This window comes from Lepisosteus platostomus, chromosome 6 (genome assembly GCF_059453375.1).
Source record: "Lepisosteus platostomus isolate fLepPlt1 chromosome 6, fLepPlt1.hap1, whole genome shotgun sequence".
NCBI classification, from domain to species: domain Eukaryota; kingdom Metazoa; phylum Chordata; class Actinopteri; order Semionotiformes; family Lepisosteidae; genus Lepisosteus; species Lepisosteus platostomus.
In genome coordinates, this window is record NC_142616.1 from 48,792,642 (window position 1) to 48,818,157 (window position 25,516).

Sequence of the window (25,516 nt, forward strand, 5' to 3'; positions counted from 1 at the left end):
ATTAATGCGTGGAATATGAAGAAGACCTGCATTCTGTGATCTAAGCAGGCAACTTGGATGGTAAACATTAATGAGTTCCATTAGATAGACAGGAGCCTGACCTCTGAGAGCCTTGTAAGTAAATAGAAGGATTTTGGAGTCCACCCTGTACCTGACAATAGCAATGAAGAGAGCTAAGTATGGGGGTTATATGGTCATACTTTCTGCTCCTAGTAACAATTCTAGCTGCTGCATTCTGAATTTGCCTCAAGGTGTTGAAAGAGCAGTGGGTGCTCCCTGATAGTAGGGCATTGCAGTAATCTAACCTGCTGTATACAAGTGCATGTATTAATTTCTCTGTCTTGAGTGGAGAGAAACTGCCTTAGTTTTCCAATATTTCTTAACTGTAGGAAGCATGTTTTAGATACTGTTTTAACATGAGATTAAAATGAGAGCCTTGTGTCTAATATGACGCCTAGGTTACGTGCTGAGTCTTTGAGGCACATTTTTAAATCCCCTGAGTTAAGTGCTGAAGTTATAGTAGTCCTATCAGTATTGTTGCCTCCAAACAACAGAATCTCAGTTTTATCAGAGTTGAGTAACAAAATGTTTTCACATCCAAGTAACACATCCAAGTCTTTACTTCATTAATAAATATCCAAAATCCATTTAAGTCTATTCTTCTAAAAACACACATAAACAGTCATACCCGGGCTTGGACAGGCTGGCAACAGAAACATTCCCATGAGCTCTCAGCTTGTCACTCAAACTAGATTGGCATACCTTTCGGTTTGATCAGCTCTTTTTCAATCAGGCTCCCAATTTAGGTCACAAACAATCTAATTAGTGTCTTTATTTTAAACAGTTCAACCTGCCTTGTCGTTGTCATTAGAGTCTCTAGCTACATGTTGCAGTCGCTTCACTTTCTGCTAGTAAATTGTAACATCTTAGTTTCCCCTTATTTTTTACTTCTAGCAATGACCCAGTTTCTAGAAATTCTCTCCAGTCTTAATTTTTCCTTGATTGGTTTCTTTGCGTTATTTGTTTTTTCCTTTTGTTTTATTTTAAAAGTGTCGGCTCAACAGCCTCACCCCATTTTTTTGTCTCGGCTGGGAGCTCTGCTTTACTTTTTTCTAAAACAATTCCTTACAGTAACTGACTGTCTCCATTCCACCTGTCTGCATCATATCTCTCTCTAAATCCCCTGATCTAACCATTCTGTGCTTCCATAGAAAGGCCTTTTGATGTGCTCTGTGAAATGCACTTGGGCTTTGGTCTATCACAATGCTGCAGATAACTAAATAACAGCCACAGCATAAGACAGAGTGAAACTCTGTTGTATACACTATATGCAGTTGGTTACAAGTTTCTTCACTGATATTGAATGTAATTTCTTGATGTTACTGAAATAATTTGCTTAATCTCAATTACCAAAAACAAAATAAAGATTACATCTATTTTCATATCCTGTAATATTCCAATCAATCCATTGCATAACACATTCCTTTCTGAAAAATACCAAAATGAGAATACATCACTTTCTACTGCTTGTTTTTTCATTCAAGGGGTAAAGTTAATTTGGTTTTCCCTCTTTTACGTTTGTGAAATTTTTATTCCACAAAGGGGAGCTACAGGACAATACAGTGAGAAAATGGACAGCCTGTAGCAGCACTGGTGAAGACAGGAGGGGGTTATCTCAAGGGTCACATGGATCTAGACTCATCTAAAGATATGCCAACCAGGAAAAGCATGGCTCCCAGGTGGCTGGACAGTGCCTCAATAATCTTGAGGGCGTCAGCTGCACTTAATAATTCTGGTGGTGTGGAAAAAGCCTAGTATGACGTTGTTAACCTCCTGAATATCACTTAAAATAACCAGTTTGGGATGATGCAGATAACAATGTTTTCACCAGCTGTTTTAACCTTTCTCTCACCTCTTGAGATTTTACTGTTTGAATTTCTCTATTTCTTTCATATGATTCATTACATTTATTGACCTTGTAACTTCAGAGGCTTGTGATGTGATTGATACTCACAGTCACTACTTGATACTCAGATTCAGACTTGCTCTGCTTTAGTATGTGTTGCAGAGCTGCTCACTCCACTTCCAGATCAACTCAGCACTCGAGGGGTATCCATACATATGCAACACACACATACATGCAAAAAATCACTTTCTAAACAAAGACGATAGAGCTGGTGGAACCAGCTTTGCTTGCTTTGTGGTGTAAAGTATGGTGGCCCATAAGTGCAAAAGACAAGCAAATAAAACATACATGCCACAAATAAAAAAGATGTGGCGTGAACTAAAAAAGAGTGGCTTAAACTAAAGAACATGGACATGCAAATTCAAAAGATGTTGTACAAACTAAAAAGAGAAGTAGTGTGAATTAAAAAGTGTGGACATGCAAAATGAAAAGTGAAGATGCATGATCTTAAAAAAACTATGGACATGCAACTTAAAAAATGTGGACATGCAAATTAAAGAGCAAACTAAAAAGTTGGGGCATGAAATAAAGGAGTGTGCTGGCAATGGTGGGAGGATTTGAGGGTGATGTAAGGAGTAACCTGCCTCTGGCTGGAGGAACAATCATTCTGTCACTACTACAATATTCCTGTTTCGGCTTCCTGGTTTAGCCAGGTTTCAGATGTGAGGTATGTTTGCCGTTTTCACGTTTCTGCATTTGGTTAGTAAAAAAAAATCAAAGTAGTACCATACACTTTTCGATAACAGTTATTTGAATAATTAAAACAAGCCAGAAAAGGAGCTCCACTGGAAAGGTGGGGAGGAAAAAGATAGGAGGAAGCTTGTGTTGTAGTTCTGAGTAGAAAGTGCCTACAACAATTTACTCTATGAGAGTAATCAGTGTACATCAGTGTCCTGGCCAAAAATGTATATTGGGCTTTATTAACCATAACCTCTTAATAATTTCCATCTATGAAATGGCTTCTCTGTTCTCTGTTCTCTGTTCTTCTCCCCACTGATAGCTGATGTGCGATGAGTGTACTGGCACACTTTGGTTGCCCTTGCATCATCAGGCTGGGTGCTGCACATTGGTGGTGGTGGTGCACTCAAAGAACTATATAAGTATAAGGATTATTATTACATATTCTTGTAAATATGTTTTTTTTTCCGTTGGTTAATTGTTATTTTTCACATGTTTTTCTCCGTGAGGATTTTGGAACACAGCTCTTCACAATAAACACTTTTGCATTTCTTTGTAATTGTGGCTGTGCCATCATCACTGTTCTGCTCCATCTGTGCTTGCAAACTATTCAATGGTGTGACTGTGACATCCTTACACACTCCATGCACACTTTATTAGGTTGCTAGCTCGTTAACACAAATAGCCAAACAGCGAATCATGTGGCTGCAACTCAATATATAAAGCAAGCAGACATGGTCAAGAGGTTTAGATAGATAGATAAAACTTTATTAATCCTGTAGGGAAATTGATGAAAGTTGTTGTTTTAGTTGTTGTTTGACCAAACATTAGAATGGGGAAGATGTGATCAAAGTGACTTTGACATTGGTATGATTGTTGATGCCAGACATGGTGGTTCCAGCATCTCAGAAAAAGCCGACCTCCTGGGATTATCATGAACTACAGTCTCTAGTGTTTACAATGAATTGTGTGATAAACAAAAAACATCCAGTGAGCGGCAGTTCTGTGGGCAAAAACACCTGGTTAATGAGAGGGGTCAGAGGGGAATGGCCTCACTTATTCAAGTTGACAGAAAGGTCACAAACACAGATGCAGCCATTCAAAATGGGTGGTGTATTTCGCGGTATACCCCGGTGGGCGTGTCGCATCAAAACGCAGTATCATGCAGTAACACGCGGTGTATCGCGTCATTTGACGTCATACCGGAAAGTATCTGGAATCACCTTGTAAAACCGCCAGGAGGAGCCAATAAAGCTTAACCCTTCATGTACAGCATTTGAGCTTTTAAATTCAAACTGTGTATTACAGCATGTTAATCATCAGTCATTAAAAAGTTGGTATATTTTATGGAAGCAAGATTGCTCAGTTGGGCAAAAGTACACAACCTACCTTTATCATTAATATTTTAATTATGCAGAAATATTTTATGCATCAAAGTCTTTACCAAAGGTATTACTCATATTATTAATAATGAATGACCTTGGACAAGCTGTAAACTCAAAGTATTACACTGGTCCACATTATTTGTAACCGTCATTTTAAATGAAAAGACTTTATTTTTTCATCGACAAAAAGTAACAACAGCATTTCGTTGATCTAACAAGGACGGGACATTAGCTAGCCAATATGATAAAGGAATAAATTACTTTTTTTGTTTATTTCTTTAGCACATTTATTTGAACATTTCCATCGATTGTACAAGCACTGAAAAACTGTCCAATCCCTCGTTCGTCGGGCATTTTCTTTTAGTATAACAGACATAAAAACTCCCTTGCTTTTAACAGAACGTTTCATAATGTCTAACAACGAAAATTATTTAAACTGCGACACTTATCATTCAACCAGAGCTTAAAATATCACAAGGATCCTCAAGAGCACAACAAAGGCTGTTTTAAAAGATACTTGTACCAGATACATGAGAATCCAAACCTTTTTATCTACGTCTTTAAAATTTATCACGCAGTAACAAGTCAAATTTCAGGAGCGTTCGTATACCAGAGATTATGGTACCGCTTCAGAATGGTGTCAGCCAGTCAGATTCCAGGACCGGAATTATCTGTTTTATAATCGAGAATATGTAAGCACGTATCTAAATAAATTAATCATGATATTAATTTAAGGATCTAAATTTCCAAATCGATGTATCTATATAGCTGGTAGTATTAATGTATTTCACTTTCTTTGTAAATACGTTTTGTTAACACCCGAATCGCAGGTGGATTCTGTTTTTTGGTCTGTTATGGTCTGTAGCTCAAATCCTGCTTAACTAAAAATTAGTCGCGAGAAGAGTATTAATGGACAATGTTGTGTAGGCTCTGGCGGAATTTCTCTGTAAACTGAAGAGTTATAGAGGAGACAAGTTGTGTATCGCTTCTTTTGACACTTGTAAAAAAAACATTCCAATGTTAATGCGACACGGAAGATAATGTGGTGTATTGGTCGTTAGTGAAAAGATTTAATCATTTAATCTCTTTACTGTGCACATTTTAATCCTCTTAGTATTGAATATTTATATGGAATTTTACCACTAAAGGGAAATTTTAGTAGCTAAGCATAAAACGCAGAGGAGCATAACAAAGGTCATAAAGGTCATAAACGATATTAATTTAGGAACATAAACATATTATGTAAACTGTATGTTGCTGTTATTAGTATTTTAAAGAAAAAATACATACATACATACTCAATTTCTCCTAAAGTTTATTGACATTTTTTATATTTCAAAATAACACATGTTCGTACTGTATGTACAGTACACAGAGGTACCGCAGGTTGAACTGTAGGGCGTAAATCCACCCGAGCCCAAAAGCCCAACATATTAATGTGCATTTGCCTGACGCTGCGCGGTTTTCATCACTCTCTGCGGGAGTAGTTTTTAATTCAGTTTGAATTATAACTGTGCGTACTGTCTTCATATTTGGCCAGGGCTTTAAAGAGAGGGCGCGCCAAAATTTTTTGGTGCCCTCGTCTGCGCTTTAAAGGTACCCCTGTCGCGGAAGAATTTGACCTCGGAACGTTCACCCAGCGTAATTATTGTTTCATTGCACTTTGACAGATTGTCTTTAAATTAATTCTTGTCAGAATATCCCCACCTCCAAACAAGAACAAAATTGCAACGATTTTATTCAAACTGAATTAAAAACTACTCCTATTTGGCATTTTAGTTATGGAGGCGGAAAGACGCCCCCCCATCTCTGGGTGCCTGAGTTGTCGCCATCTTTAACCATTCCGTGTCCGAGTCGCAGCAGGTAGAGACACGTTCGAAAAAAGTTCATCCCAGCTACGATACATTATTTTTAATATTTTTGTGGTAAGAGGGAGCAAAACATCAGTATTTACTGCTAGTAATTAGTGTACGATCTATAGTTGAAATCTGAGCCTAAATAAAAAGAAAAAGCATTTTCAGAGAGCAATGTAGAATAAGTGATTAGGTTTATGAGCAATCTAATTACTTATTCGTGTAAAACGCTATATAAAATAAAGTTTATTATTAATTTGCTGGACAGAGTGGTGAACATTATTATGCAGAAGACAAAGATAACGATTAACGTTAAAAGACATTTAATTAAAAACGTGTTTGTGATTTAAATGGGAATGGCGGTGACGGGAACTCTTAATCAAAATAAAAATAAAATAAATAAAACAGGTTTCGATAGTTAATAACCACTTTTTATGCACGAAACACAGGTGATTTTTCTTCCTCCTGATCAGTTTAGAAATCTGTGTATGCTGTAAGGTTTTTTAATTAAACTTTTAAAATACACGTTTCGAATAGAAAGAAATCCTCTTCCTGGTACAGTATGTGTAGCAGATCAACACGTCTTTTTTCCCCAATCAGAAGGGTGTCAGATGGTGTCAGCCAATCACCATTGCGAAACCCTACCGTAATCTCTGGTATAGGGAGACCCCAGAATTCTGTCCCATAGTTTAGATAGATGATGGATACTTTCATTGATCCCGTGAGGGAAATAAAGTAAATCATTTTCATTTTAGGAAATTATTAAACGCTCGGTTTAAAGCAAAGGAGATTGTCTGTTATAGTGGACATACAAACAACAGTTTGCTGCGGCGTTATTGGAAACCGAAATTTAACAAAAAATCGCTGGCATTATATCCTAGAAGACACAGACTGGCGCCAGACCGGGAGAATGCCCGCAGCATAAAAGAAAATGCCTGATGAACTAGGGATTGGACAGTTTCCAAGTGCTTGTACAATCGATGGAAATGTTCAAATAAATGTGCAAAAGAAATAAACAAAATAATCATTTATTTCTTTATCATATTGGCTAGCTAATGTCCTCTCTTTGCTAGTTAGTGGCTGTGTTTCTGCGTTGGGTAGCAACGGGTAATTGTTCTCAGGCGGAAGATGTAAACAGCTTAATTGTCGTGTTAAATAATTTTTTTAAATAAAAATTCATTCTATACAGCAATCGCATATTTGGGTACCGTTTCATAAAACTTTCATGCTTAAAATGTTTAGGGAGAAATGGAAGACTGGTGTGTATTTTTTCTTTAAACTACCAAGACCAGCCATACACAGTACAGTTTACATACAGTAATGTTTATGTTCCTAAATTAATATCGTTTATGACCTTCAGATGCGTTATGCTCCTCTTCTTTTTATGCTCAGCTACTAAAATTTCCCTTTAGTGGTAAAATTTCAAATAATTATTCAATACTAAGCGGATTAAAATGTGCACAGTAAAGAGATTAAATGATTAAATCTTTTCACTACCGACCTATGCACCATGATTGCCCCTGTCGGTCATTTTGGCCAGCCAATCACTTACCGCGGTGCCCTCTGGTGGCTTGTGGGTAGTTGCCCGTACCGCAGGTTTGTACCGTGCATTTTGAATGGCTGCATCTATACTCATATAACCACTCTTTACAACAGTGGTGTGCAGAAGGGCATCTCTGAACGCACAACGCTTCAAACCTTGAAGCGGATGGGCTACAGCAGCAGAAGACCATGCCGGGGTCCACTCCCGTCAGCTAAGAACAGGAAGATGAGGCTACTGTGGGCACGTGATCACCAAAACTGGACGATTGGAGACTGGAAAAACGTTGCCTGGTCTGATGAATCTTGATTTCAGCTGCGACATGCTGATGGTATGGTCGGAATTTGGCATAAACAGCATGAATCCATGGCTCCATCCTGCCTTGTGTCAATGGTACAGGCCGGTGGTGGTGGTGTAATGGTGTAGGGATTGTTTTCTTGACACACATTAGGCCCCTTAATGCCAATTGAGCATCATTTGAATGCCACAGTGTACCTAAGCATTGTTGCTGACCATGTGCCTCCCTTTATGGCTGCAGTCTACCTGTTTTCAGATGGATATTTCCAGCAGAATAATGTGTCATGTCACAAAGCACGCATCATCTCAAGCTGGTTCCACGAACATGACAGTGACTTCAGTTAACTCCAAAGGTCTGCACAGTCCCCAGATCTCAATCCAATAGAGCACCTTTGGGAGTGGTGGAACAGGAGGTTTGCAGCATGAATGTGAGGCCGAAAAATCTGCAGGAACCGTGTGATGCTATCGAGTCAGCATGGGCCAAAATCCCTAAGGAATGTTTCCAGCACCTTGTTGAATCCATGCGATGAAGAATTCAGGCTGTTCTGGAGGCAAAAGGGGTCCTACTCGGTACTAGATAGGTGTACATAATAAAGTGGCCACTGAGTGTATTTTATTTGTGTTGTTTTGGGCTCTTTGATATCTCACCATCCCAGTCTCAGACTGTTGAACCATTTAGTCTCCCACGGTATTTAGCACAGGATTGCCTAGCAACCTCACACTGGGGACTCCAGAGTGCAACAATACAGCCCGTGTCATGGCGTTGTGTTTCTGTGCCCACAACTCTTCCACTCACCATGGATGAAGATAATTGGCGATCAAGTTTTAGTTTTGTAAGCACAAATGAATAATGAAAAACATGATAGTTTACCACAGCAAAACTCCAACACTCGATTGTCATTTTGTCATTAACCTATATGTATCTTTTTATTTCTAGGGCTTTCAAGCACGGGTCCAGGGGACCCAAGGGGGTCCTTTAAGTACGGAATGGTGCTACACACATATTGTGGTTCTACTCTGACTTATAATGGGTATAGGATCTTTACTCAACACAAATATAATTCACAATGCTTATTGACTTCAGTTTGATTTTAAGTCTGTTATGGAGGGGACTACTGTATATTATAAAGGATATCTTGAAAATACATATTTTGATATGTATAATCATTGTTTTGCACACATTTATATTTGTGTATGTGTTTGGGAAAGATTCCTGAAATTCTAAATGATGATTAAAATCTGTTTAAGGACAGATTCAAATCTTTATTCTGAAACTTGTGTTTGCTTTATTACCAGATGGGGGCAGCAAAGTCAGTACTGACCCATCATTGATTTGTCCCTGCATTACCTGAGAACACACATGTACTGTATCTAGAAGTGATGGTTGTATTTCAAGGCTTGAAAAACTTCCAGTGTTACTGTAGCTTCTTATTGATTTGAATACAGTGCATCTAAGATGCTGCAAAAATATTTAGTAAATTAATATTTTGTGTTATCCAGATTAAACTGTATTTAAGCATTAGAGCCAGTAATTGGTATTGGTTGTGTTATTTTATAGAAATGAGAAATAATACAAATGAGAATCAAATTCAGGTTGTCAACTTTTTCATTTCTAATTAAAATAAAATCTTGGTTGTTGTACAGTCTTTTCCACAATCATGCCATTTGTTCAGTGCTAATCCGGTTAAGCTTTTACCAATATCCTTTATGTGTTACTCTGCAAATTCTTTGTCTCTGTAATTACAATTTTGTTCTATTTTAAACTTGCACTTCAGACACAACATTGAGAGGATTTTATGAGATCACCTTTCAGTCATGTTCCAAAAGGGTAACTTTTGGAACTGATTTTTTTACTCGGAGGACGATGTCTGTAAGGTGATATTGCCACTGTACTACTAATGGGTTTCATCTATTCTTGGGTGGTCTTGGCATACCTTTGTATTTTAAATTACCTGAAAAACATAAGTTCAAGTGAGTGCACCACTAAGACATAAATCTGGAACATAGTATAATATGAACAATAAAGTGTTGGCATGCATTTTATGCAACCTGAAAAGAAAATAGGAATAAAAAAGTATTAGAAGTATTATTATTCTGCCTGTCATTTTAAAACATCACAAGGTCGCTTTAAATTATTAGCTGTAACAATTTAGAATCGTTGTACTTTTACAAGGATTTTCTTTAATAACATTTGAACCATAATAATAGTACTTATTAAGTTCTAAATTACTTCATAGTGAGAGAAAGTGTAAATGTTTTACACATAATTTTGGAGTTTTTCATAGATATTGTTCCTGTCTGGGGTGTAATTTCGAAAGCACAGTAAGTAAAAGGCTGAAATAATCTTTGATTTGGTGAAGATGACTTTGTTTAGCTAAGATAGTGCTGATTTCACTACTGCTTCTCTTAATTGTTCCCGTATGACACCTGGCTCTTAGGCACAAAATACATGTTCAAACATAGTTGTGCTTATTTTTATTTGTTAAAATGAATTGCCGATTGATAATTTTAACAATAAAGTTAGAAATTGTTTTGAATTATTTTGAGTTTTTCAGTCATAGACACAAACAACAGACCAGCAGTGTTATTGTTTAGAATGACATATTATTATCTGAGTACTTTAACTGGAAAAAGCCTTTAGAAACAGCTCAGACAGCTTAAGTCTGTTGCATAAAATCTAACAATCCATTCACTTTGGACTTTGTGGAAATACCTTTTCAAAATGGGTTCTGTTTTCACTGGAAAGAGGCAAGTACTTAGAGAGAAGTCCAAATGCAAAATAAACCAAAAGGCATTTCTTGTGCAAGCATGCTTTATTAAAGAACGTAAACAGAGATTACACACAGTCTACTCTATTCATTAATCCTAACAGCGGGAGGTGGATTGCTATAAGAATAGAATAGAGTGCCTATGATTCATCGTCATGTAAAGATGATGAAGGTACAGTACATACTGTATCACACATTATACAGCATTTCCCCTTTCCATCATCTGTGGTGCTGCTGTGAATGACTACTGCAACAAATGAGCAGCAACAGTAATTAGTTCATCAAGGTGTTAAAAACATATGGAACTTTATAAAGTTCCTGGGTGTTTGTTTTATCTTAAGAAAATGTACTTTGATGTGTCATTAATAAAACCATGTCAAGAAATTCTATGTTAAGCCTTCTTCTACCAGGTCGGTATATTTAGGTTTCAAAGCTAAGGCTCAAAATCATTATCACAGCAGCTCATCTGTATTTAAAACCATTTTAAAATTTAAGTTCAGCACCTGTTTGTTACACCAAAGGCAAATATAGTTGGCTGCCTATTTGTTAGAATACAATTTAGCACCGGACGTACTTTGTCTGGATTGTATCCCTCATGAAAATAATGAAAATGAGCACCAAGGCTGACAAGCACCATTTGATCAACATTACCAGTTAATACTTGCATTTAAACTGTTTGACATATGGTATAAAATAAAAGTTTTAAGTTTTAATCTTTTATATACCAATTACATCATTCAAAATTGTAAATGCATTTTTGATTTAGTGTTACATTCTAACCACAAAATGGATCCATTCCCACATATTGTGTGAAATGCATTTAAGGTGCACCTTTTTGTAAATCCTAAATCAAAAATACATACTGTATAGTGCAGTAAACTGACTTTTTATGTTTTCACAACCTTACATGGTTGAAAATTCTAATTTCTTTTACAAATGTTTTTCCATTACAATTTTATGAGATATGATCCAAGAATAATATTAGGACTTAATAATACTTCCCCATCATGCACTAAAGACTCTAGAGATGCTTTTAACATCTTGTAAGGGTCTTGCTCAGTTTCTAATGCTGAGTGTCAGTGAGCTACATGCCAGAGCCTTCCTCGAAGTTAGATTCATTCTCATTCTGCTGAAATGAAAGAAGAAAGGAATCAGAAACATTTTACAGTTGTGAACTTTGAAAATGCAGTGCTTCTTACGTATTTTGAGTTACTAGCTTATTCTTTGTTGGTTTGCACATTGGTAAAAACAGAATATATGTATTTTTTCTTTAGGAAGAGTTCAACTGTTTCAGCTTTTGCTAATGTTACTAAACAATGCATAGAAAATTGTTCCAACCACTTTTTTCATAGTAATAAGCCAATGGAAACTATTCCACATAAGAAACTTTTCACTGCACATCTCTTTGTCTTACCTGTTGTTTCCCTGTTTTGGTTCCACCATTTTGTCCCAAGTTTAGTTTTTCATCCTATGAAGTAAGACACCATACAGTAGCTCAGTTACCTTCATGTGTTGAATGGCAATAAAATGGACTGCATTTGTCAGCAAAATATCTCTTTTTCATATATGTATAAAATGAGTGCAGCAAAGAAGTGGTTGCCACAGATACAAAGCAAAATAACTTCTCAGGTAAAATTAAATTATGTCGAACAAGGGAAAACGATTTTGTCTCCATACAATCAGAGCATTATTCAGATGTGCAGATATTTAAATGAATTAAGGGAACCCAAATACAGTATCTGGTCAGGGGATATTGGTTAGTAATGCTTCTACAGCTGGGAAGGAGGCAGTCACACAGACAGCTCTTATGAAATCCTTTAACACATTGTTTTACTCACATAGTCAGACTTAGACTCAAGCAGCTCTTCTGGCTCATTTTCCTCAATGCTGCACCCTACTTCAGAACACTCTGGAGAGCGCTTATCTCTGCCTCTGGTCAGAAAGTCAGTGGCAGAGGATTTTCTCAAAAGGGCTGAAAAACATTACAAAAACATCTTGCTAATTCCTTGGAATACTAACAATATATGTTTTTGTGCATGTTGATGTTGTCTTGTTTGGCATAAACCTTTTATTTTAGATAGTTCATATAAAAGTCTCAAAACTAACTTTTCACAAAAAATCATAAATAAGTAACGGGAAATATCCAGAGATCTTTTCATTAAGAGAATGGACACTTAATGAATAAAATACAATATAGATTCCATATACTGTAGGCATACATATGTTCTAGTAATATATATATATAATGAACACCTTTATCCAGGAAATTGAATTAAAGACCAAAATTTAACTTAAATGCTAAAACAAGATGTGGAAACCTTTTAAGACCAGTCAAATTTATTAGTTGTATTTGATGCTTCCAATGTGACATCCTCTGAATTGCTTTAAACTAAAAGACGTAGTCTTGATATGCAGGTACTGTAGGCTCACACAGTTACAGAACTATTCCACTAAAAATCTGAATTAACAGACATGCAAAGCTGCTGTCTTACCTGCTTCAGTGGTGATGTAGATTGCAAGAACCATTATCAACAAGGGTAGGGCCATCTTTAATGTGGTTGCCATCTTCTCTTGTACAGTTCATTGATGTGTTCTCAAAGTCTTAGTACTTTGTACAGTACCTATGCAGTAACCACGCCTCTGAAAGGAAGGAACTTTACAGGTCTAAATAAGCCTCACCCAAGTGGAATATAGCCAAAAAGATAATTCTTTCCAGATCTTGCAACTAGTGTATTTTGCTTCTTTTTACTCTGGGAGCTGAAGACCAAGATCAAGGTTCATTAGTATTGGATGTTAGTACAGATGAATGGGAGGGACACAGCAAACTTTCATATTTATGATACTGTTCACACACAATGACCTTCTTCAGTGCTGTATATATCAAATTCATAGAACTTTATTGGCTTAACTGAATCACAGTGTTGTCAAAGCGGAAATTGTCAATAAAAGATTTACAGAAGGAATATTAAATCAGGTTTCTCTGTTGCATTTTGTTTCCTGAAGCCTTTGTTAAAAAACTCCTATGTTTCTGTTTGAACTTAACTCACTGCATGGAATCTCTGAATTTTTCCACATTTTAAAATGTCAAATAAAGTTTTACAATACATGACATTTTAACAATCATTAGTTTAAGTGTTGAAACACCATAATAAAAAGTTACCTTTACTCCCATGCTTATACAGTTTCTGGGTCTCTCATTTTAGTATTTAAGAAATCCCTTGGTCAAAACCTAAGTCATTTTTCATAATGGGTGACTTTGATAAATTCAAACCATGTAAATCATAAATACATAAATCTTTTTTATATTGGAAGAGCACATTGGTCACAATCATACTATACTGTGCTATCTGCTGAACTGTCTTCAGAATCAAAGAATACATAATAATTGTCTCATAGTTTAATTAACTAAATGTTTTTTTTTTTCTTCAGGAGCAATTCAACTGTTTTAACCCTAGTGCCAGGAAGAGAGCCAAAAAAGCTTTATTATGCAGAACATCAGATGTACAGTAACTGCATAAAGTAACTACATAAACTGTGAAATACTGTATGTTACAGAATTGTACATTATTACATGTAGCACAAAAGACCCTACTTCAAGAACACAACTGCTTAGTTATATTAAAGTTACAGAATTCAAATTGCTAGCCAAGGAAGAGATACATACAGTACCGTATTGGCTATATTTATTTTACATTTAAATTAGTTCTCTTCTTTTTTAATTCAAGCAGCTAAAATAGATACAACCTTAAATGTAAAACTCCTATACTCTAAAAACAGTTCCAAGGCTCCCACAAGACAAAGGTAAGTGGAATTATTTTTTTATCTGTTCAGTCATATGTTGTTGATCTGATTATTGATTACTGGTGAAATGGAAAAATTCCCCATTTTCAGAATTAGTAATGTAACTTATGGGGAAAGTCTGCTTTGATTAACACAATGCAAACATCTGAGAAACTATTTTTACCCAAATGCTAAAATTATGTTGTTAGTCTGATTCATGCTTCATATACTTTCCTGAACATTTACATAATATAATTAGTTATATCCAATTTAATTAATATTCCACTCATTTATATGCTTTGTGCTTTTTACAACATAAAACAATCCCTACCTCTGTGTAAATAAGCCTTTCTCTGAATCTTGGATTCTACACTAGTGTGGTTTATTACTGAGCCCTGTTATTTCTAGCTATCCCAGATTTCAGGTCCACTTATGCTGAACTAAAACAATTCGGCTCTTGTTAACCAGAGCAAAACAAATCTGATACTGAAGATTCTTTTGGATTATAAAGATTGGAAAATGATGTTTCCCACACAAAGGGCCCTGTGATTTCAAGTATTCTGTTACTAGTAGAAATGTGTGTGGCAATTAAGAAGCAAGTAGGGGAGTTTGTGCTTGTATATAGGTGAGTGAATAGTTTAGAATTATTTGAAAGCCTACACCTAAAGCTACTAAATTAAAGAAGCAGATTTTATTGATTTGATGTTTAATCAGCTCTCATAAATAGTATAGCTTTTGAGGGTAGGATCACAGAGAAAGAAAAAGTAATTTTCTAATAAAGAGTTCATTATATGTTTTTTTTTGCCACCTTTCTAAAATAATAAACAGTAATACATGAACAGTAATAATCACACATAAAGGAAACAGCAAATGTACAATCTGCCCTAAATCTTAATTTGTTACAGGAACTGGAAAACAAAAATTCAAAAGATGTATCTCTAATGACAATTGATCAGACCATTACGATTCTAGCCCTAACAATTTCTTTTTGAATTGCTGTTGTCACATTTTTGTCGAGAGATTTGGGAACTTCAAACCTCAATTTTAGCAAGAAAGATAAGATGGAGAAAAACAAATTAGAGTAATTTGCTGAAGCTAAGGTCATGGTACAGTGCCTTTTCACAATAACAATGGGGAGAACTGGGACCTGCTGTAAAAGACACACAGCACCTGTCTGGTTATGTGTGCAAATTGAAATGTGTTTTGGAAGGAGCCAAACTGCTTTAGAGAAAAAAAACATCAGTATTCTATGTCAAACTCCAGGGTGTGAACGTAAATACCCATTTACATTTTTTAAAATTTTCAATGTATGAATGGCAATGTACTATATGTAATGTTTATAGCATACTGAAGTAACAATTAATTAATTAAGTAATTAATTAATAATTTATAGTGTATTTGTAACATTGGTAGTTTTCCAGGTTGATCAATATTGTTGTACTTTGAACTCTTTAAGGCTTTTTGTGATTTGGAGACAACAGCTGAACGTGATATTCTAAGTGAGGTCTTACTAATGCTAATAAGCCCCCCCCCGTCCTTTGTGATACCCTGCCTGTATGTTATTTCTAAAAATACTTTGAAAAGGTGCAGCCAAGTGAAAACAAGAAAAACCCAAAAGAATTTGGAAATTGACTAAACAATTTAATCTGTGGAAAAAATCTGCTTCTGAGGAACATGTCTTGTTTATAAAACTATCCAAATACTAAAATTGCCTCAGATAAACTCATAATCAGTTCTATAATTAATTATATCTAATATAATTCATATTCCACTGAACATTTTTGTTTTTTTTTTACAATATGAAATAATTCCTGTCTCAATGAAAATAAATGTTTCTCTAACTCTTGAATTCTCTGCAATGGCGGTTCATAACTGAAAACAAGGGAAAGGGTTATGAATGAGTAGAAGCCACATACCTTATCTTATGGTTGGTTGCTAGTAAGTCATATTTTGAAGGATCTCATCTGGCCATTTCTTGAAAGTTACTTGATTTCAACAAGAGCTGAGTAATTTGTTCCATTCACTCAGCACCCTCTGTGTAATAAAACTGCCTTGAGATTTGAGTCCTAAATGGACTCCTTCAATTTCCACACATGCTTTAAAGTCCTTGAATAATTATTGAATATAAATGTTTCCATTAGGTTCAGTTTATCAAGACTTTGAATACCATTATGAAAGTCCCCTGCTGTTCAAGATTGCTTTAAATCAGCAGTTTTGATGTAAAACAGTACTGTGCCCACAACTTTAATTTCAAATTCTGCTGAAATGCATGCCTCTTGCATTTCTACAGTAGAAATGTGTGTAAATAAATAAGTAAACATTATTGTCTCTAAAATTAGTTTTAGTTCTTTATTTGTTATGAATAAAGAGAAATATTGTAGTATTCACCAGCTTTTAAATACAATAACCCATATTTGTCTAAATTAATCAGATCTGTCCTACAAAACATTACATATACTGAAAGTTTATTTGTGATAATAAAAACATTTTAATGAAAAGTACACATCTGCACACAATTGAAAAAAAAAGAACAATTAAGTGGCATTTTGTTTAACATTAAAGGTTAAAGGCCAGCAGATACACATCAAAACACAGATCTCTTTTAACTAAATACAAATGTAAATGTAACAAAAGATTGTTCATATCTTAAAAGGTAAAACTTATCATAGAAAAAAATACCTTATTCCTGATTTTCAAGTTCCTTAATTAAGACATTTTCCTTGTACACTACTCTTTAGTAGTGTTGCATTTGTGTTGTATGAAAAAAATAGTTTTCATTGCAGGAGAGCATGCTGGAAGAAATTAAGTCTAACACAGTTCGCCTGCAATGTAGATTTTAAAAAAACACACAGACCATTTTAAAATAGAATACATCCATAAATTAAAACTGTTATGATACTGTGTTACTGCAAGCATGTTGTAAGACAAGTGTTTGGAAATTCTGGCAAATTCCCAAACAGTCCTCAAACAGTCCCAAACATACAGTATATTCAAACAGTCCTGGGTTGGCTCTTCCATATAGGATGTTTTTTTTTATAAAAGGAAAGAAAGAATGAATCAAAGAATGCCACTGTACACTGTCCAAAATTGCTACATGTTTTAAATCAATACATTTTACATCTAGTTCATTCATACCTTCTCAGCTGGCATTACAGAACATGGAAGGCACTGAATAAAATCTTAAGTGTACAATATCTCCAATACAATACAATATCACCATTGACATAGCTATGTTTCACCACTTTTTTGTTTGTTTTAAAGTGAGTGTATGGATATGAAATTATCAGAATAAAAAATTAAAATATTTTATATAATTTTATCCATTCCGTAAACACACTTTAATTGGATAATTCTCTGCACAGTGCAATAGCAGACATTTTCCACATGTCTCTGAATCTGTGAGATGTTTTGGTAGAACTGTTAATTATAATTATTTTGTTATTTTGAATTTGCAAGGTGTATAGTCACAATTGATCCAGTTATTTACAGAAGTGCAATTGTCTGTATTTGTTAAATGTGGCAAAATATTCTTCCAATGAACAGCAGAAGTATCACTAGTCGGGTCTGCTGTGCACTTTTTAAAAATTTGTTGTGTACATGTACTGTACATGTTGAGAATACAGAATATATACAGCATATATTGAATTAATTATTTCTTATTTTCAAATATATAATTCACTAAACTTATTCAACTATTCATACAGTATGTTGTGGAAATTCTGAATGCCATATGACTTCATTTGTTTAACCAGTGCAGGAACAGTCCAGTCTGGACAACATTCTGAGGTCTAGAGAATTATTGAAGGGTGAATATTATCTTAGCATTGTGATAACAGCCTGCTTCATATAATACTGTTTATATTGCCATTTTACCTGACGTTCTGTGGCATTACTGAGTATTGTATAGGAAAACTGCCTAACACCTCTTTTCATTTTAAATTCTACTAGTTTAGGAATAATAATATTAACATATAATACATAACTAGTATACTCTTTATGCTTACGCCCTTTAAAATACAGGCACCATATATATTTCATACTATAGCATTTCAACATATAATTTAACTTTCACAGAAAGGTAAGTCAAAACTTCTTCTTTATTCTCCCTCCATAAAATATCATAAATAGTTTAGTAATCTTTAGGTTTTTATCTTTATGTGTCTGAAGAAGATTCAGTCTCACTTTGAATCTGTAGTCTCACTAACTTCTTGCAAATGCGTATAAGTCTAATAGATCCATTAATACTAAATATTTCAGGATGTAGATCTAAATCTTAGCACAAGTGAGTCTCACTGTCACTAAAGCTGCAAAAAACCACTGACAAGCTCCTGAAAAATTCATGTTTTTCCATGGTACGTTTGTTTTCTGATTGAATTTCATTGTCGTTTTTTATCCCTTCTCAGCTGTCTGCCTACTGTTATGAGCCTAGTATTTTCAGAGACTGAGATAACCGTCTGTGTTATATAGGCTGACTGATGATTTCAACAGATAAATGGTTTATGAGGATAATGCCATTTCCTGGTGTGTGGTACAGTACATTAAGCATTTTAAGAACAAGTCTGGAGTAGAATCTTTTCCCAGTTTAGTGAGAACTTCTTGAATGAAAATCACTTTATTACATAAACCTGGGATTCTTGTTTCAGTTAAAGGGAGTGCTGTTGTCTGTAAGTTGCTTCAACGTAGTGGAGATAGCTAACACTCTGCAGACGTTCTGTACCATATATGTATACATGAGTAATACTCATCACATACAGTATGTTCCACAGATGGAAAACAACTTTTTAGACATCCTTCTCCTCCGGATTTAATATAGATGTCCTTCTTAAATTTTCTTTCACTTTAATGAATTCTGGTGCGTTTTCTGATCTCTCTTCAAGATTTTCTTGTTCTTTTTCAAGCTGAAACACAGAGATTGCTTTGATCATTAAAAAAAACAAATACAGATATGATTTATGTTAACAATGTCAGATCTGGAAAGTGTCCATTTTTTCTCGCTTAACACACTGCTCTCTTAGAATCTCTTGCCCATAATGTACATTTACAGTCTGCAAACTGGATAAAATGTACCTGGACTGTTGGCCCTGTGTTTGACATATTACACTAGCTCGCCATACCTCCTCTAACCTCTTCTGTCTTTTGAGAAGTTCCTGCTCAAAGGGGGACTTCAGTCTTCTGGCTTCTTCTTCTTCTTTTTTCTGACGAACGTGTTGCTCTCGTTTCCTGTGCTCAAGTACTCGCTGGAGCTCTGGCTTGTTCTCGATTCCCAAACCCCTGCCATGAAAGAAACAAGAGTGTTGCGGTCACCACCCTCTCCTACAGAGGGCGCTTCAACCTCATGTTAGTATTTTTAGTTATTAGCTGCATTACTTTTGAAGTAAGACACAAGATGTAAAAAGGGTTAACTTAAGTCAGTTCTGCCTGAAAATTAGACTTCTAAGCAACAGGGGTTTATGGCAGGAAAGGGGGTTAACTGATGCGAGCTAGGAACCCCCTGGGGGCGTAATCTTAAACTGACCATTTGGCCACGGTCTCTTAACTGGCCAAATACCATGACCCCCCCCCTTACCATAACAACGAATGACGTCCGAAGCAGCAAGGAAGGACTATATAACCTAAAAGTTTGTACTGGCACATGGAACAATACTTCGGTTTTGTTGTTTCTTGCGGGAAACAAGACTTCAGCTTTATTTTTCCTTGCATGCAATAAACTCATCTGTTTAACTTCATCTCGGGACCCAGAACCTTATTCTTTTCTGTTACAACACTTCCTAGTGTGCCTTGTTTTAGCTTCCTTATTTAAGTTTACTCCTTCCTGCCTTTGGGGCTCAGCTTTGGTAGATGGTAGCTTGATGGCCCATCTAGTACCAGGCTTCGGAGCAAACCTGAGGGCATAGGCCTGTTTACACTCCCCCGGAGGGAAGGGAAGGGAGCCCTGTATTTCCTGGATTCCTGGATTCTTGTCTCGTCATGTGTTCCTGTTTGACTGTGTCTCCTGTTGGATCTCCCGGCAATGGACTGCTTCCTCTCTCCCCTTTGAACCTCCTTGGATATGTTTTCCTTTCGGATATTCCCCGCAATTCTGCACGAACTTCCCTACTTCACTGTGAGCACCAATAAACCCCATGTGTCTCCCCTGAACCCAGTCTATGGTCCGCCTCGCATAGGGTCTAAACACCATCCTCAATGGGAGACCAACCTGGTTCCCGTGACAAAGAGTGTATTATACAGTATGTTATAGTGTAGCAGCCATACTACAAATCCATAATTCCTGAGATACTATAATCACAACATCCTGGAGAGCTATATAACACAGATGGACCTTGATTCATTGGACATCACCTAGATATTTTCTTAAGGACTATGTTGTGATTCTGTTGTCTCTGTTATGTGTATTTAACAATTTGTGTACTGTTAATGGTGTGTCATCTCTCCATTTTGTTTTTTTTTTTTGTGAGAAACAAGGAGAAACTCCTGAAGTGAGTCATACAGTGCCATGCAAAAGTATTCACCCCTCTTGGACCTTTTCACATTTTATTGTGTGAAAGCATGGAACCATGATGTATTTAACTAAGAATTTGTGCCACTCATCAACACAAAGTACTCTATAATACCAAAGTGAAAATAAAACCAGACATTTTACTGAATTAATTAAAAATAAAAACCAGAAAATAATTGAATGCATACATATAGACCCCCCAGAGTTAATACTTTGTAGGACCACCTTTGGCAGCAATTACAGCTGTGAATCTCTTTGGGTAAGTCTCTATCAGCATTGCACATCTTGACACTGGACTCTTTGCCCATTCTTCTTGGCAAAATTGCTCAAGCTCCATCAAGTTGGATGGGGACCATTTGTCAATGAATCATCTTCCGAGTCCCAGTGCGGATTGCAGTCCCAGTGTGGATTTTCCAGTCCCTGCCACAGAGAACCATCCCCAAAGCATGATGCCGCCACCACCATGCTTCACTGTAGGGATGGTGTTCTCAGTGTGATGTGCTGCGCCAAACAAAGTTCAATTTTGGTCTCTTCAGACCATAGAATCTTCCTCCAAATTGTTGAGTCTCTCACATGCCTTTGGGCAAACACCAGCCAAGATATGATATGAGTTCTTTTCAACAAAGGCTTTCTTCTTGCCACCCTTCCGTACAAGCCAGATTTATGAAGTGTGCGTGGTATTGTTGTCTCAGTTTCGCACAGTTTCTCCCATCTCTGTCATGGAGGACTGTAACTCCTTTAGAGTTGGCGTAGGCCTCTTGGTGGCCTCCTTTACTACGGTTTATCTTACCCGGACACTCAGTTTTGGAGGAAGGCAAGTTCTGGGCAGATTCACAGTTGTTCCATATTTTCTCACCTTTTTAATGATGGACTTCACTGTGCTTCATGGTATATTCAATGCCTTGGAAATTTTCTTATATCCTTGCCCTGTCTGTTAATTTCAAGAACCTTGTCTCAGATCTGCTTGGAATGTTCCTTGGTCTTCATGGAATAGTGTTTCCTTGGAAATGCACTAAGTGGGGAAGCTCCCAGACACAGGTGTATTTATTCTGAAATCATGCGAAATACCTCAACTGCACACAGGTGGACTCCAGTCAAGTAATTATATGACATCAAGTAATTAGTTGGTTACTTCAGAGGTAATTTACAGTAGGTATGTCAAAGCAAGGGGTTGAATACTTACAGTGCCTTGCGAAAGTATTCGGCCCCCTTGAACTTTTCAACCTTTTGCCACATTTCAGGCTTCAAACATAAAGATATAATTTTTTTATTTTATGTGAAGAATCACCAACAAGTGGGACACAATTGTGAAGTGGAACGAAATCTATTGGATTTTTGAAACTTTTTTAACTAATAAAAAAATGAAAAGTGGGGCGTGCAAAATTATTCGGCCCCCTTGCGTTAATACTTTGTAGAGCCACCTTTTGCTGCGATTACAGCTGCAAGTCGCTTGGGGTATGTCTCTATCAGTTTTGCACATCGAGAGACTGAAATTCTTGCCCATTCTTCCTTGCAAAACAGCTCAAGCTCAGTGAGGTTGGATGGAGAGCGTTTGTGAACAGCAGTTTTCAGCTCTTTCCACAGATTCTCGATTGGATTCAGGTCTGGACTTTGACTTGGCCATTCAAACACCTGGATACGTTTATTTGTGAACCATTCCTTTGTAGATTTTGCTGTATGTTTGGGATCATTGTCTTGTTGGAAGATAAATCTCCGTCCCAGTTTCAGGTCTTTTGCAGACTCCAACAGGTTTTCATCCAGAATGGTCCTGTATTTGGCTGCATCCATCTTCCCCTCAATTTTAACCATCTTCCCTGTCCCTGCTGAAGAAAAGCAGGCCCAAACCATGATGCTGCCACCACCATGTTTGACAGTGGGGATGGTGTGTTGAGGGTGATGAGCTGTGTTGCTTTTACGCCAAACATATCGTTTTGCATTGTGGCCAAAAAGTTCGATTTTGGTTTCATCTGACCAGAGCACCTTCTTCCACATGTTTGGGGTGTCTCCCAGGTGGCTTGTGGCAAACTTTAGACGAGACTTTTTATGGATATCTTTGAGAAATGGCTTTCTTCTTGCCACTCTTCCATAAAGGCCAGATTTGTGCAGTGTAAGACTGATTGTTGTCCTATGGACAGACTCTCCCACCTCAGCTGTAGTTCTCTGCAGTTCATCCAGAGTGATCATGGGCCTCTTGGCTGCATCTCTGATCAGTCTTCTCCTTGTCTGAGCTGAAAGTTTAGAGGGACGGCCAGGTCTTGGTAGATTTGCAGTGGTCTGATACTCCTTCCATTTCAAGATGATCGCTTGCACAGTGCTCCTTGGGATGTTTGAAGCTTGGGAAATCTTTTTGTATCCAAATCCGGCTTTAAACTTCTCCACAACAGTATTACGGACCTGCCTGGTGTGTTCCTTGGTCTTCATGATGCTCTCTGCGCTTTCAACAGAACCTTGAGACTATCACAGAGCAGGTGCATTTATACAGAGACTTGATTACACACAGGTGGATTCTATTTATCACCATCAGTCATTTAGGACAACATTGGATCATTCAGAGATCCTCGCTGAACTTCTGGAGTGAGTTTGCTGCACTGAAAGTAAAGGGGCCGAATAATTTTGCACGCCCCACTTTTCATTTTTTTATTAGTTAAAAAAGTTTCAAAAATCCAATAGATTTCGTTCCACTTCACAATTGTGTCCCACTTGTTGGTGATTCTTCACATAAAATAAAAAATTTATATCTTTATGTTTGAAGCCTGAAATGTGGCAAAAGGTTGAAAAGTTCAAGGGGGCCGAATACTTTCGCAAGGCACTGTATGAATTCAATTATTTCCTGGTTTTTATTTTCAATTAATTTAGTAAAATGTCTGTTTTTTCACTTTGACATTATAGAGTACTTTGTGTTGATGAGTGGGAAAAATTCTCAGTTAAATACATCATAGTTCCATGCTGTAACACAATAAAATGTGATAAAGTCAGAGTTGGATGGAGTGGCAAGTGAATCAGAAAACATCACTGCCATGCTGCCTTGCCTGGTCTCTAACATTACGGATGTGAAGAGCTTTGTGTGGCAGCTTTGTGCTGCATTACCACTGCTTTTTAAAGGATATTGACTGGCAAAAAGGAATCTCAGTCAGATAGAGAGCCTGTTTCGGAGCCTCAAAAGTGACACTGACCTAATCCTCTGTCCTGGATTACCCAGATCCCAAGCCGGGACACAAATTAGAGTGATGATGTTATGAGGAGATCAGAATATTACTCTCACATTTTTGTTCAAGGGGAAGGTGATTGGAATAATTTAGCCTGGCTCTGAATAAAGCAAAATGGAATTATTGTGAGTCATATTCAGACTGGGTCATGACTTGAGGCTGTGAAGCTCTCCCACTCACATCTACAATATACAGTATGAGCATCACTTCTTCCTCCACACTTCAACTTCAAGGATCCAGAATGTCAGATGGCTTGCTGAAAGACAACTACGAGATTGAGCACTATGCTGGGGTAAAGCACCTAAGTATGGGCATTCCCTCACATAAGACGTGCAGAAGGAGAGTGCAAGCCTTGCATATTAAAGCGGTCAAGGAAGACGTCACATGGGCTGGGACAGAATCCCACAAGACAGCATGTGCAACCTTATGCAAAGCATGTATCCACTTAGTTACAGTATGTATTGCTTTGAAAGGCCGCACACTCCTAACTTGACTTGTAGACCCCTTTCTGATTAACTTTTTTAATAACAAATATTATTCAGCTTTAAGAATTTGCCTTTCTTCAAGAAATTGGTTTCTTGAGGTGCTCAATATATTTACATACTGTATGACTCCTAATATAGCAGACTAATGATGACATTATTTTTTGTACCTCCAAATGTCAATTCTGTAATTAATCTGCCTATCTAAACACAGTAGGAAAGTCCATATTCCATGAAGAAGAAGAATGCAATAACAATGTCAGTAATGAAATCACTCACTTTCACAAGGAAGGCCACAATTCATAACAGGAAACAGCCCATGAAAATTCACTCTTGGACTCTTTTTTCAGTTCTCAGTGCTAGTCCTGGAAAACTGTATTATGCTGCTAGATAGTAGAATGATCTCCCAGTCTATATCAGATCGTATAAATCTGTCAGAACTTTCAAAACCTGTCTTAAAACTCATTTTTTACTCTAACATTTAATTCTGTTCAATTTATTATTTTATTTTGTATACACCTCTGTTTAATTTTTTTAAATTTTAGATAGTCTTTTACAGGTAAAGTTCATCATAGAACTTAAAGTTTATTACTTAATACACAACTCACTGTTCATGTGTTAATATAACAGATATGACTGAAAGATGAGCTTTGTTTCTTATAAATTGTTTTGCAACTGGGGATATGTTTTAAGAAGGTTTTACATTAATCAATTTTTTAATCTATTCTTTTGAATCGGGGTCACAGGGTTCTAGCCCTTCCATCTGTATAAATGGGGACCAGCATCGCTAAACTCTGGTCAGACAAACTTGTGATGTTGAGTAAGAAACTAGAATTAATGCATATACTTCTGACCCCCAGAGGGCAGTCATGTCCTATTAATGTAGCCAGAGAAAGGAGAAAAATATCACAATTTCAAACATAATACAGAGGCTTTCCAAATTCTGCAGAGTTCATTAATTTTAGGTGTAACCTATATTGTATGAAGATTACATTTTAGATTTTGTATATGCTATGTGAACAATGAAAAACATTATGTCGTAGGGGAAATAAGGCAGCAATATCA

At 36.5% G+C, this 25,516-nt stretch overlaps 2 protein-coding genes and 1 long non-coding RNA gene across 5 annotated transcripts in view; 1 reads left to right on the top strand and 2 right to left on the bottom strand.

The window, feature by feature from the left end:
* Positions 1 to 4,506: 4,506 nt before the first annotated feature.
* Positions 4,507 to 8,985, top strand: LOC148661826 (uncharacterized). The gene is made up of 3 exons (XR_015939611.1): positions 4,507 to 4,721; positions 7,539 to 7,753; positions 8,657 to 8,985. It is a non-coding gene; the product is annotated as an uncharacterized LOC148661826 (long non-coding RNA).
* A 1,528-nt stretch (positions 8,986 to 10,513) lies between these two features.
* Positions 10,514 to 13,383, bottom strand: LOC148661827 (uncharacterized). Of its 2 annotated transcripts, none has more exons than XM_088636167.1 (4): positions 12,980 to 13,383; positions 12,326 to 12,459; positions 11,902 to 11,955; positions 10,514 to 11,613 (listed from the first exon to the last, which is right to left on the bottom strand). In XM_088636167.1, exons 1-4 carry the CDS (start codon positions 13,050 to 13,052, stop codon positions 11,572 to 11,574), a joined length of 303 nt encoding a protein of 100 aa, XP_088492293.1. In that variant the 5' UTR covers positions 13,053 to 13,383; the 3' UTR covers positions 10,514 to 11,571. The 2 variants fall into 2 exon arrangements, with proteins under 2 accessions (XP_088492293.1, XP_088492292.1); XM_088636166.1 differs by having other exon boundaries at positions 10,514 to 11,616; positions 12,980 to 13,372.
* Positions 13,384 to 16,587: 3,204 nt separating this feature from the next.
* The window catches only part of LOC148661828 (actin-associated protein FAM107A), a 55,650-nt gene continuing 46,721 nt past the window's right edge, over positions 16,588 to 25,516 (bottom strand). For both annotated transcript variants that reach the window (XM_088636175.1, XM_088636176.1), the window contains 2 exons: positions 19,382 to 19,538; positions 16,588 to 19,165 (listed from right to left, as the gene is read on the bottom strand). In XM_088636175.1, the coding sequence (XP_088492301.1) occupies positions 19,049 to 19,165; positions 19,382 to 19,538 (274 nt within the window). In that variant the 3' untranslated portion in view covers positions 16,588 to 19,048. The remainder of the gene's footprint in view (positions 19,166 to 19,381; positions 19,539 to 25,516) is intronic.